This window comes from Psammomys obesus, unplaced genomic scaffold, assembly GCF_907164565.1.
Source record: "Psammomys obesus unplaced genomic scaffold, mPsaObe1.curated_primary_1811, whole genome shotgun sequence".
In the NCBI taxonomy this organism is placed as follows: domain Eukaryota; kingdom Metazoa; phylum Chordata; class Mammalia; order Rodentia; family Muridae; genus Psammomys; species Psammomys obesus.
This window is the reverse complement of record NW_026594377.1, coordinates 1,393,244-1,407,347: the sequence shown is the minus strand read 5'-3', so window position 1 is coordinate 1,407,347 and position 14,104 is coordinate 1,393,244. Positions and strand designations below refer to the sequence as shown.

The 14,104-nt window shown below is 43.4% G+C and overlaps 1 protein-coding gene across 1 annotated transcript; it reads right to left on the bottom strand.

Annotated features, from left to right (window-relative positions):
• Window positions 1-876: 876 nt before the first annotated feature.
• On the bottom strand, window positions 877-14,104 carry Znf93 (zinc finger protein 93). The gene is made up of 4 exons (XM_055618859.1): window positions 14,012-14,104; window positions 7,842-7,968; window positions 6,801-6,861; window positions 877-6,089 (listed from the first exon to the last, which is right to left on the bottom strand). The coding sequence occupies exons 1-4, from the start codon at window positions 14,012-14,014 to the stop codon at window positions 4,718-4,720; spliced, it is 1,563 nt and encodes a 520-aa protein (XP_055474834.1). The 5' UTR covers window positions 14,015-14,104; the 3' UTR covers window positions 877-4,717.

Genomic DNA, 14,104 nt, shown 5'->3' with positions numbered 1-14,104 from the left:
AGGAAGGAAGGAAGGAAGGAAGGAAGGAAGGAAGGAAGGAAGGAAGGAAGGAAGGAAGGCAGGCAACTGAGGCTTAAAAAATCCAGCAGAAGTCAGGTGTGGTGGTGCACACCTGTAATCCCAGCACAATGGGAGGCTGAGGCAAGTGGATTTCCGTGAGTTCGAGGCTGTCCTAGTCTACGAATCCAGGACAGCCAACGCTACACAGGGAAACCCTCTCTCAAAAAACCACAGAAAGAAAATTAAAAAAAAAAAAAAAAAACAAGAAAAAGAAAATCCAGCAGAAACACACTAGGAACCATTGTTGAGGCCACCATGGACTGGCTTTTTATTTCTACTGTAATCTTGAAATAATTCACCTTCTTTCGGTTCACAAAGATGCTATGATGATATCATGCTTTTTTGTTGTTGTTGTTGGTTGGGGTTTTTGTTTGTTTGTTTGATTTTCCTGAGACAGGGTTTCTCTCTGTAGCCTTGGCTGTCCTGGACTTATTTTGTAGCCCAGCCTGGCCCTGGTACTCACAGAGATTTGCCTGCTTCTGCCTCCCTGAGTGCTGGGACTACAGCCATGTGCACAGGACCTGGCTGCTACCATGCTTTTTAATACCCAGAGGTACTGCTGAACAATTTTCTCTCTGTCAAAGGCTAGCCTACCAGGATAGGAAGTAATGGAGAAAACTTAAGACAAACATGTTTGAGTCTTTAAAAAGGGAGGGTATGCTCCCTCCCAGTGTCTGCCCTCAACAAACGTAAGCAACATGACAGTTTGTCAGTGTAATGCATATTACAACACAGCTGTGTGAACTCTTTCTGGGGTCATTTCAGACAAGGGCACCACACACGACACAAGGAAAAGATCTGACACCAGCACAGCACAAGGAAGCAATTACTTTAATTAGGGTTACTTACAAGAACATGGAAACTTGTGGTTAGGTAATCCACTGAAGAAAATATTTCTCCCTCTACCAGCAACAATCACCTGCTTTTATATGCAGAGGATGAAGAGGCCCTGTGAGACCATCCTGTCTAAGTACCATTAACTGCCTAAAGATATTCAGGGATATAGCCTGGGCACGGTGGTGCACGCCTTTAATCTCAGCACTCAGGAGGCAGAGGCAGGTGGAACTCTGTGAGTCCAGCTTGGTTAGTGAGCACTATGTAGTAAGATTTCGTCTCAAAAAAACGAAACAAAAAGATATTCAGGAAGAGGCAGAGGTCTCATGTTCACTCCTTGTAGTGAATATTAACTGCCAGTAAATCATCAGGGAAGGGAGCAGGGCTCCATGCCCACACCTCCACACTGACACTAAAGGACTGAGATTTCAAAAAGATTGGCAATGGCATTCCAAAACATGCTATTCCTTCCTCCGGTGCATGCCACTCCCCTTTCTAGAATGTGCCAAGCATATGAGGGAGTGATAAATTTCATAAGTAACTACTGCCTACAGCAAAAAGAAGATTCTCTGTCCAAAAATGACTGAAACAATAATCTATAGGCATAAACTCTGAACTTGAGAGCCATCTCACAAAAATATATCCATGTAGCAAAACACTAGGGCCTGTCTAGTCCTGGGTTGTGAATGGCTCTTACACGTGTGAACTGAGCCCTGCAGAGTAAGCCTTAGATCCAACCAGGAAGCAGCTGGTCACTATCATTTAGTCAAGCTACTATAGTACTAGATCTTATTACATTTACCTACACACTGGAGATTAGGTGCATGCCACAGCATGAGTAGGGAGAGCAGAAGACAACTTGCAGGATTTGGTTCTCTTCCATCATGTAGGTTCAAGATCTAGTTGCCAGCCTGGTCAGCAAGCACCCTCAACAGCTGAGCCATCTCCCCAGCCCTAGTGGCACATCTTGCTTGACATTTTAGTAACATGCCAGGTCTAGATGCAGCGCTGCACAGTAGCCTGAACCTACAGGTCCTATGAATGCTGGCCAGCGAGGAGGAAGTTTCCAGCTCAGTCTCAGTTTGTTTTCTCCAGTCAGCAACCAAAGCATGTGCTGTCTTCAGGAAGCCTTTTATCTGTTTCTGGGGACACCTCATAAGCATTGGCAATAGCCTATACTCTTTGAGAGACTTCAGGGGCATCTGTGGCTAACACCTCGTGGAGAAGTGGTCCATCCTTGACTACTTTTTCACAAAATACGCAATCTTCTGAAAGTATCTTTCCCATGCACACTAGGCGCCTTCATTCAAGCTCTTCAGCTCATTTTTTGATGTTTAATGCTAGCCATAGGCTGTAAAGGATTTCCCTCATTCACCTTGTGTCATCTGTATTACCCAAGAATGTCACATGTGCCTGCCCTGTACACGTGTACCTCCTTTCTGGTTGTCAGCCACTCGGCTCACATGGATACTTTTCTGTATCTGTGGAACACTCATAGGCTAGCATTATGTCAGCATGAGGAGAAACCTTTGCACAAAGGGATCTCAGGATCACGGAAAACCCATAACCCACAATCCCAAACAAGTGCCAATCTGAATTTGGGAATCAGAGAGCTAAGGGGACAGCAAATAAAATATTAACAAAATCCAACAGCATTTGAAGACTGTTACTCGTACCAAGTGTTTTCTCAATGTTGACCTGAGAGCAAGCACAGCTGAGAGGGGATGCCGAAGCCTGGGTTTATTTCAAAGCACAGGAGAGCAGACGGGGTGGCCCATGCATACAACCGCAGTGTTTGAGAAAATGAGGCAGGAGGCTCAGCACTTCCAAGCTCATTCTCAGCTATACAGAGTGAGTTTAAGACCAGACAGGGCTACATAAAAACTTGCCATAAGAAAACAAAGAATAAATTAAAATCAATATTGGATACAGTGGTGTAGATGGGAGGTTTAGATCACCCTGGACCATCTAGTCATTCTTCATGAGCCATCCTGCACCCTCATTCTGAGTGTAGCCATGGGTCTAATTGTATAGCTTAACCTCCGACAGGCCTGGTGAGGAAGGAACTGACTCTTGTTCTCTAATTGGCACAGGGGGCCAAGGAGAAAGCTAGACATGCTCACCTGCTACAGCCCCATGGACTCTGGAGGTCTGACAGTCTCTGGACCCAAGCTGTAGCACACTGCTGCCTCTTCAGTGGATGCCCCTGGCTGCTGAGAGGTCCCTGGGCTGAACAAGCAATCTACACACAAGCATCCTTTCCTGTAGGAGAGTATACAACTTATTCTGGGAAAGCTCAGCCTTTTTCAGCTGCACTGCTTTATCATATCTTCCTTCACTGAGGTTTTCCTTAAGCTTTCCTGCCCTCCAGAGGCAGAGTATTTGCTGATCATAACAACTTCCTTTACTGGGTTACTATTCAGGCCTCCATTTACATGCTGTACCACTGATTTCCTACTCTTGTGTATTAAAAGCCAGCCTAAGGGGTAAGTTGTATCACCACTACTTCACACCCTCCCAATAAAGCATCCTCACTGTTCACGACTTTACATGGGCTTCAAGTCTTAGAATCCCAGAGGGATCCAGTTCAGAGGTCAATACGTTGGGCAGCGTCTGCACATCTTTTCCTCAATTCTTCCATTAGAAGGAAGTTCATGTTAGCAGACAGGTAAGCCTTACTGGCCACAGATGCAGCTGATGCCTACTTAATCCTTTCCATCTGTGCTACTTACAGGAACTGCAATATACTCTTAACACGACAGCTGTATGAGGCTGTATCCATACATTCATGTGGCAAACTTCATTTGTCACAGAAATGAGCCACTCCATACTCCACAGGAGTTGCACAGTACAGTGACTGGTACCTCAACAAGAAGGCACCGTCCCATGGCACACTGGAGAGGACAGCAGTTTCAGAACTAACTCTGCAGACACTCAGCCACAGAGAGCTTCCCTTCAGTGGCGCGTCTCATCACCCACAGCAGAGGCATGACAAGTGCTCCTCTCAAACTCGTCTTTGGTTCCATTGTGCCGCACATTCAGACGTCAAGTGCTGTGTGAACATTTTCTGTGAACAAATGTCTATTCACCCTAGATAGGGCACCAAGGCTAGAAGCAAAGAAATGATTCCACCGAAGTGCCGCCTGGGGAACCAATGACTTTAATTGAGCTAATTGAACACAGCCAACTTACAAGTAGCTACACTACTGACAAAAATGTCTGTCCATCTCCTGGCATCCAGAAACTCACCATATTCTTTCTATGTATAAGGCTCTGTCTCACCATCAATCGTTGTACGTCTCTGAAAGGAGCCATGAGCGTGAAGGTGTCAGCTTTGTCTCCACCCACAGGCATTGTTTCCAAAAGGAGTTCATTCATGGACTCTGTGGGAGCGATGACATCTAAACATCATGGGGATTTTTTCCCTCCAGTAAGATGTCTTTTATGTTATCAAAAGGACCTTGCAGCTCCTGAAGGCTTCAGCACACTATTGACATTCACAGCATTTTGTATCTTAAGTTTTTCATGTGTTTGAAGCAAATATGAATAAAAGAATGACCATACTGTTTCCATTCATAAGGCATTTCCCCAGCATGGTTAATCTGTTTCTGGGAAAGCAAGAGTGGCCAGTACAGGACTTACCACATAATTGTAGAAATTGTGCCCAGCATGAATTCCTTCATTCCTCTGAAGTCTAAATCATATCATTTATGTGAATAAGGCTTTATCACATGACATCTTCGGTTCTTACATGTGTTTTAAGTGGATAAGGATAAACACTTAAACACACTGTTTATATTCATGGTGTGTTCATATTCATTTTTCACCAGTATGAGGTGTCTGATGTATTTGGAGGAAACAGAGATAAAGGAATTAGATACTGCTGACATTCATAGGGGGTTTCCACAGCATGAATAGATTTATGTCTCTGAAAGGAACTATGACGGCTGAAGGCTTTCCCACATTGTTTGCATTCATAAGGTTTTTCTCCTGTGTGTGTTCTTTCATGTAATCGAAGGTAACTGTAACGTATAAAGGCTTTATCACACTGTTTACATTCATAGGGTCTCTCTCCACTATGAATTCTTCCATGCAATCGAAGGGAAGAGTGATGTCTAAAGGCTTTACCACATTCCTTACATTTATATGGTTTCTCTCCAGTGTGAGTAATTTCATGTAACCGAAGGGAAGTGTGACGAGTAAAGGCTTTCCCACACTGTTGACATTCATAAGGCTTCTCTCCTGTATGAGTTCTTTCATGCAATCGAAGGGAAGAGTGATGTCTAAAAGCTGTACCGCACTGTTTACACTCATAAGGCTTTTCACCAGTGTGAGTTCTTTCGTGCATTTGGAGTAAAGAGGGATAGAGAAATGACTTACCGCACTCTTTACATTTGTATGGTCTGTCACTCGTGTGAGTTCTTTCATGCATCTGAAGTAAAGAGGGGTAAATGAAGAGCCTACTACATTGTTTACATTCATAGAATGTTTCTCCACCGTGAATAATTTTATGCCTGTGATAGGAAGTTTGACATCGGAAGGCTTTCCCGCACTGTTTACACTCATAGGGTTTCTCTCCAGTATGAGTCCTCTCATGTAACCGAAGGTAACTGTGGCATGTGAAGGCCTTCCCACACTGCTGACACTCATAGGGCTTTTCTCCAGTGTGAATTCTTTCATGTAACTGAAGGGCACTGTGGCATCTAAAGGCCTTACCGCACTGGTTACATTTATAGGGTCTTTCTCCTGTGTGAATTCTCTCGTGTCTTTGAAGTGAAGTAGAAGAACTCAAAGCTTTGCCACACTGGTTACATTTATAGGGTCTTTCTCCTGTGTGAATTCTCTCGTGCCTTTGAAGGGAACTGGAAGAACTCAGAACTTTACCACACTGGTTACACTCATAACATTTTCTTACAGTGTGAGTTCCTCCATGTGTGTAAAGTGAGCTATAATAAACAGAAGCCTTTCCACAGTCCTTGTAGTCATAGAAGTTTTGTCCACTGTGAGTTTGGTGATATGCTCCAAAGGTACTCGGAAGACCAAAGGATTTTAAACATACCTCACATTCACAAGGTCCATTCACAGTGTGAGCACCCAGGAGTCCCTGACTACTTGCGAGAGAACTGGAATCGTACAGCTTGTTCCTACGTTCCTCTTGCTCAAACGGTGTATATTCAGAGTGAGGAATGATATGCCTATTAAAGGAAGAATGACACGTGAAAGCCTTTTCACAAGCATGATATTCACAGAGCTAAACTTCGGTAGAAAACGTACTGCTCGTACTGAGGTTTGGCATAAGGGTTAAGGCTTTTGTTACCCTACCCACCCTCTCTCTGACTACCCTCACCCTGACACCACATTCTCATGGTTTCCAATATGCAATTTCTGTTAAAAAAAATTACAAATAGCCAGGCTTGCTGGTACATGTCTTTAATCCCAGTACTCAAGAGGCAGAAGCAGGCTGATGTCTGTAAACTAGAGGCCAGCCTGGTCTACGTAGTGAGTTCCAGGCCAGCCAGAGCTACATGGTGAGACTCTGTCTCAAAAACAAAAGGCAACCAAGATAGTGCCTACTGATTGGTCAGACACTGTTCTCAAAATTAGGCAAAGTGTTTACTTTCTGCCATATCTGAATGGTGTGAAACTAAATAGATTGATGGTTCTCTAAAATGCCTCCCACAAAGCAATACTCTAACAGTGACGCACACTGATACCGGGTCCAAGTGGAATGTGTTGCAAACACTGGGTACATACACTGAGTTCTTACACTGAGTACATAGTTTTGGTAAGACATTTCTAACAATGAATAAACTCAAGTTGTAATTTCTTTTGCACACTGTTAAATTTATATGGCACATTAAAATTCCTACAAGAGATATTTACTTACACTTATACATGCAAATTACCTTTGATTTCTTCCAAAAGTTTTGCAGTCATCTTCAACATTCTGTTCTTCCCATATATATCCTAAAAAGCAGCCCCAAAATGTATGATAAATTATTAGAAATTAATGAAAACAAAGCTGGATGTGGTGGTAAACGCTTTCTAAACCCAGCACTCAGAAGGCAGAGACAGGCGGTCTCTGTGAGTTCAAGGCCAGCCTCATCTACATAGTGAGACCCTATCTGAGGAAAAAAAAAAAAAAGGTCAAGAATTTCTGAAAACCAGGAGCTAAAGATATAAGGCTCAGCGGGTAAGAGCACTTACTGCTCTTGCAGAGACACAGCTTTGGTTCCCGTCACCCACACTGGGCAGTTGACATCCATCTGAACCTCCAGCTCCAGAGGAATCTAAAGCCTCTGCCCTCCATGGGCACCTGTACTCACACACATGCACATACTACATACCACACACATACATGCACACAATTTAAAAAAAAATTTTTTTTTTAAGTAGAAGAAAAAGGGCTGGAGCTATGGCTCAAGGGTTAAGAGTGCTTACTGCTCTTGTAGAGGAACTAGGTTTGGTTCCCAAAACCCACATAGCAGATAAAAGCCACCTCTAACTCCAGCTGCAGATAATCTGGTGACCTATTCTGACTCCCAAGGGCTCCTACACGCCTATGGTGCACATATTCAAAAACAGGCACACACATAAAAATATTAAAGTTGTTGAAAAAAATAACAAAAGTTTCTAGTTTTAATATACATTGTGATCATGTTGTTTTTCTTAAAACATAAACTCTGCAAAAGCAGATTTTCTGTGTGTGTGTGTGTGTGCGCGCGCGTGTGCGCGCGTGCCACAGAGCACACACACAGGTAAGAGGACAACTGTGGAGCCTCCACCGTGTGGTTCCCCCAGGCTTGCAAAGTGAGTGCCTTTGACTTCTCACCAGCCACTACTGTGTCACTTATTCAGGAAATTCTTCCTCTTCCACACTCAAATCACAGAAGACCATTCCTAACAGGAAAACTAATTCAACCAAAGGTAAGAAACGATACCCTTACCTACTGCAGCGAGGTTCCTGCAGGTCTCCTGCATCACGTCTCTGTACAGGCTCTTCTGGGAAGGATCCAGCAAAGCCCACTCCTCCAGGCTGAAGTGCACAGCCACATCCTCGAAGCTCACCAAATCCTAAAACATCCCATACACGTGTATGAAAGAACGGATGGGACTGCAACTGTATGCTCAGATGCTAACATATTCCTGTAGTTCTGCAGTCTCCACACATATTTCATGACAGAGACGTCCTAATGCATACAATGAACAACTCTGAACAGAAACAGCAAAGTAAAAACACCGGCATTGAGTGGCCTGAGGAGGAGCTGCAGCTCCACCCAATTCTCATTCATGTCACAGAAAGGCCAGCCACCTGTACACAGAACAGAGCTCTCTGTCTTTAGACATCTATGTGCACAGAGTTTACGCTTTGCCGGGTGGAGAGAACAAGGGAACAGGGAGAGCTCATGAGTAAGTCATGAGCTCATGAGAGTAAGTCACTCAGCATAATGAATCACGGCTTCATTGGTCACAAACGAAGATAAACCTAGAGGATCAGACATACTCTCAAAAGATAATGAACAATGCATATAATGAGTTTTCCTGGTAAGCACTATTTCACACATGCTGTCACCACTTCCATGGGGAAATGAGCCCACCCTGTTGTCCTAACAGAAAAGGAAATCATTAAGATTCCAGAGCACAACTTACTTTGGTCCAAATGTTAGAGTAGAAAAGCTCCTGGTCATGAGAAGAGTATCTCAGCCCTAAGTAGAGACCTAGGGTTCCAGCTTGGCTGATTAAATCACTTTGGCTAAGGGACCATCCTAGGAAAGCAGGCTCACCATAACCATGCTAAAGAGATTGCTTCAATGAGACGCTGTTCTTTCCCTTCCCAGAATCCCTGACCCGAGTGCAGTCATGGAGGGTGCTAAGTCTGCCTACTTCTCTGAATTATTCAGAACGCCATTTTTTCTCCTTTTATCTCTTTTCTAAGCATACTTGGGCTCTCACTGCCTCCCCGCAACATGTTGTGTTCTCTTAACTCCTTCTCTAAAGCTTCCCTCCCCCCCCCAATGCAGTTTGTTGACCATGCATCCGAACTCACGCCAGCTTCAATGGCATGGCTGCCTCCCTTTCCCTCCAAGCAGCTTGCCTGCCCTGCAGTTCCTCTTTTAGACACTGATTCAACTGTCCTTGTGCTGCTGTGAGTGCATTCTGAAATTATTTTATTAATGAGACAAAGAACCCCAAAGGGGGCTCCAATTTTCCCTGTAACACAAATTTAATCAAGTAATACAAATACTACATGATCACTATTTAAAGACTTCAATCAGCATGATGTTGGGACACCTTTAATACCAGAGCTCAAGAGGCAGAGGTTGGTAGATCTCCATGAGCGGGAGGGCAACCTAAGACTAGACGCTCCAAGACAGCCAGGAATACAGAGTGAGACCCTGCCTCAAAACAAACCAATAAATAAATCTCAAGGTAACGTTAAAAAATAATTTAATTACACGCTTCTACAACAACCAAAGAAGAAATCATTCTCAACCTAAAAGGGAGCTCAGCCACGCGCAGCCAACTCACTTTACCAACTGAGCCTAGTAAGTGTCCAAGGGCAAGGGCATTAAGAAGTTCACCATTCCAGTAATGGTGCACGCTGTAATCCCAGCACTCAGGGAGGCAGAAGCAGGTGAATCTCTGAGTTTGAGGCCAGCCTGGTCTACAGAGTAAGTCTGGGACAGCCAAGGCTACACAAAGAAACCCTATCTCAAAAAAAAAAAAAAAAAAAAAAGAACCCATTCCAAATACAGTGGCCACTACTGTCATAAGAAACATTTCTAAAACAAATGTCTTAGATGCAGATGGTGTCCCACATCTACTCAAGCTGTACTACTGCATGAGCGGTGCCATTCAAAGCAAGGTAGTCATGAATTGATCATGATTTAGACCCATGATTTAGACCTACGACCACAAAAAAAAAAAAAAAAAAAAAAAAAAAGTAAAGAGATGGCTCCATAAGGACAGATGAAAAAAAATATCTGGAAAAAAATAGTAAAAGTTATGCTTTATGTAGAAAAAAAAAATCAACTCCTACATGGGGCACAGTAGCACCAGCCTTGGATCTCAGTACTCAGCAGGAAAAGACAAGTGGATCTCTGAGTGTTAGGCCAGCCAAGTGCAACAGTGAGTTCTAGGCCAATCACAGCTACAAAGTAAGACCTTTTCTCAAAACAAAGTAGGGGGGATGACGTTCACTTATTTGGGGAGAAGGTGTGACAAGTTCAGAGGTCAACTTGTAGGAGTGGGTTCTCTCCTTCCACTACGTGCCTGAGGAATGAACACAGGACGTTAGACTTAGCAGCAGGAGGCATCTACTCCCTGAGCCACCTCATTAGCTCTAAACAAAATATTTGAATTTTTTTTGGTAATATTTGAATTTTAATTGAGTAACGCTGCAGCATGACAGAATTAAGAGAAAGATGGCCTGTCCTTTTTTTGTTTTGTTTTTTCCTCATGTTTTTTAAAGATTTATTTATTTATACATTATTCAGCCTACATGTGTGCCTAAATGCCAGAAGAGGACACCAGATCTTATTAGATCTGGTGGTTGGCAGCCACCATGTGGTTCCTGGGAATTGAACTCAGGACCTCTGAAAGAACAGCCAGTGTTCTGAGACATCTCTCCAGCCCACCGGCCTTTTTGGGGTGGCGGGGAACCACCTCACGGGAAGATACATAAGGATCACTGATATCAGAAATCCAAGCCAGAGCCTGTCAAGCAGTGAGTGAGCTGTTCATCTTGGGCGAAGGAAGGCTGGCAGAAGTGGGGTACCACCAACATTCACTTTTTCCTGACTCCCACAAATCTCATAGGCTTCTCTGTGAGTTTATGTTTCTAGATTGATGAGGAATAATAGCTGTGTAGCAAATGTCAGTCTTCTGAACAGCGGGTGTCTCACCTAAGGCAAATTTTAAAACACATTCTCTCTTAGGAACTGAGTCCTCAAAAGCACACAGGTATATAATGTATCAAGGCATGTCAAACAGACACTTTCAGGAAATATCTGAGAAGACCCTTATCTTGAGTGCTGACTTCTCCCTAGGCTGCGTTCAGCAGAACATAAAGTGATCAGAAGAGTGAAGGTTGGCTGTGCTACAGAAGGCTCCTAACTCAGCCATCCATGAATCCCTTTGCAGCTAGCATTTTTCAGTGTTATTTTTCAGCTCTTAACATTCAAAGAAATCTGTGAAAAACAGTAACAAAATACAAGTTGCACTCTGAAGGCAGATTGCCAACACACAGGTGATAGAAGCTTGGTAACAAATAGTTTGTTAACACTAAACAAATGGTAAACTGAGCCCTCAACAAAGCCTGAAGAAGACAGAAACTGACTCTCAGTGATGCTCATTCCAACAGTCAAATGATCTGTTTTCTTTTTGAGACAAGGTCTTACTGTGTAGCAATAGCTGGCCTCAATCCCAGTGTCTACCTGCTTCTGCCTCCCCAATGCTGAGATTAAAGGTGGATGTTCACTTTTAACATTATGAAATATAAAGAATGCAGAGAAAGATAAATACGTGGCTCAAAAATGGAGGGCAAATGACTTGAAATCAATGTCTAGGAGAACCTTCATTACTGCACAATCTAAATAGCCTTGCAAAAAACCACCACCAGCTGGTCAAACACATGAGCCTATGGGGTGGGAGGTACATAAAGGACAAATGTTGCAATCCCACAGCCAAAAATTTAGTAAATTAGAGGAAATGAAATTTTTTTTAGAAATGAAAAATATACCAAGAGATACACAAACTCTTAAAACAATAAACAAGTGCTAGGCACTTTAATCCCAACACTCAGAAGGGGAGGCAGGTGGATAGCTGAGTTTATGGATAACCTGAGCTACACAGTGAGATACTGTCTTAAAATAAACTAATTAATAAATAAAGCAGACATTCCTAACTTAAACTATAACACCTATATTATCTTACACAAAGCTGAAAAACACACAAACAAAAATCAATTACTGACAGATGCAAACAAATTCTCAAAACCATTAAAAAACGAAAAATGAAACTATTTCTAAACTAACACACAAACTAGGCATGGCGGCATACAGCTGCAATCTCAGAAACAGATTCAGGAATCTGAGGCAGTATTAATGCCATGACCTCCAGACTAGAATGCAGTAGAAAACAACAACCTGTGTCAATGTTTAAAACTGAAGCTGTGAGGGCTGGAGAGGGGGCTCAGCAGCTCAGAGCATGAATGTTCTTAAAGAGCAGCTGAGCTGATTCTCAGCACCCACCTCAGGAAGCTCACAACAACCCGTAGCTGTAGCCCAGGAATTCTGACACCCTCTGACCTCCTTAGACACATACCTACACATAAACAAGAACAAGAAATTTTTAATTGAAGCTGAGTAAACTTCAAGCTTGAATGTACAAAAGCCTGGATTTGATCTCTAGCACCCTAAAGGAAAAAATGCTAAATTTAATGTAATATAATATAAATATTATGTAATATATATGTAAAAGAATGTAAAATAATATAAAAATCAACAAAAGTAAGAAAAATATGATTATGCCAATAATTGGAAAAATACATGATGAGAGGAGATGGAGAATGGCTAAGAAGAGCATTTGCTGGTCTTGCAGCACCCAGTTTGAGTCCCAAAACCCACATGGCATAGAACCAAAAGTAACTCTGGTTTCATGGGAACCAGCACACCCTTCTGGTCTCCATAGGCACCAGGTACACACTGCAGGGAAAACACTCATACACATACACATGAAATAAAAAATACTTTTTGAGACAGTCCTGGCTGTCCTGGACTCGCTTTGTAGAGCACACTGGCCTCAAACTCACAGAGATCTATCTGCCTCTGCCTCCCAAGTGCTGGGATTTTGCTCAGCAAAATAATTTTTATTTATTTATTTATTAGCTATACAGCATTCTGCCTGCATGTGTGCCAGAACAGGGCACCAGATCTCACTATAGATGGTTATGAGACACCGTGTGGTTGCTGAGAATTGAACTCAGGACTTTTGAACGAACAACCAGTGTCCTTAACCTCTGATCCATCTCTTCAAAAAATAATTAAAAAAAAAAAAAAAAAAGAAATTGGCCTTTTTAAAAATGCTTGTGATGAGGGCCTGAAATGCTGAAGCACGTATGCTTTTAATTAGGACTCCAGAGACAGAAACAGGCAGATCTCTGTGAGTTTAAGGTCTGCCTGGTCTGCAAAGAGAGTTCCAGGACAAGCAGAGCTACATAAGGGGAAAACTTGTCTCAAAAAAGAGGTGGAGGATTGGATGAGCCAAGCATGGTGGCAGACAGCTTTAATCCTAAAACTAGGGAGGGAGAGCCACGCACAGCTCTATGAGTTTGAGGTTAGCCTCATCAACATAGCAAGAGCCCGGCCACCCAAAGGTAGACTTTGTCTCAAAGGAAAAAACAAAACAAAAACAGGACATTAAAGGAGGCGGGGTATACTTATATAATGTGCCATATATAATGTGTGTGTGTATCACACCTTTTTTGACAAAAAAGCAAAAGAAATTCGACGAAAGGGAAAATGGTAAATGTTACTGCAGAACCGATGTGCCTATACACAAAGAAATTAATCGGACAGACTTTTAAATTTTCACAATATTGGGGCTGGAGGGATGGCTTGGTGGCTGGGAGCACTAGCTGTACTTCCAGAGGGGCTGGATTCAATTCCCAGAACCCACATAACAGCTCACAACAGTTCCAGGGGATCCGACACCCTCACAAAGAAGTACATGCAGGCAATACACCAATTTACATAAAATAAAAATAATTTTCTTATTTTTCTTTAAAATGTCACAGTATTAACTCAAGTTGAGTGTTTGACCTAAATGTTAAAGGAAAAATGCAGAACTTCTAGAAGTTAACAGAAAAACTAGACGACCTAGAGTTTACAACCTCCTGATGAGATACCCAAAGCAGGGCCAGGTAACACGGCCGCTCCAGACAGTGCAGCGACGCTTTCCAGGGCAGGGCGGGGCCTCCGCGGCGCTGCTCGGGCTCTGCGCAGGCGCGGGCGTGGACCCCGGCCGGGCGCCGCACAGCACCGGACGCCGCGGCTGGCCCCGCCCCAGCCCCGGGGAGGATGCACCACAGCCCGCGGGGATAGCCGTCCTCGCTCACCATGGCGCGGCTTCCGGACTCAGCCGCGGGCTCCTCACAGGTCCCGGCAGCGGCGCTCCCAGCGCAGCTCACCGCGCCTCCCTCTGCCGCGGA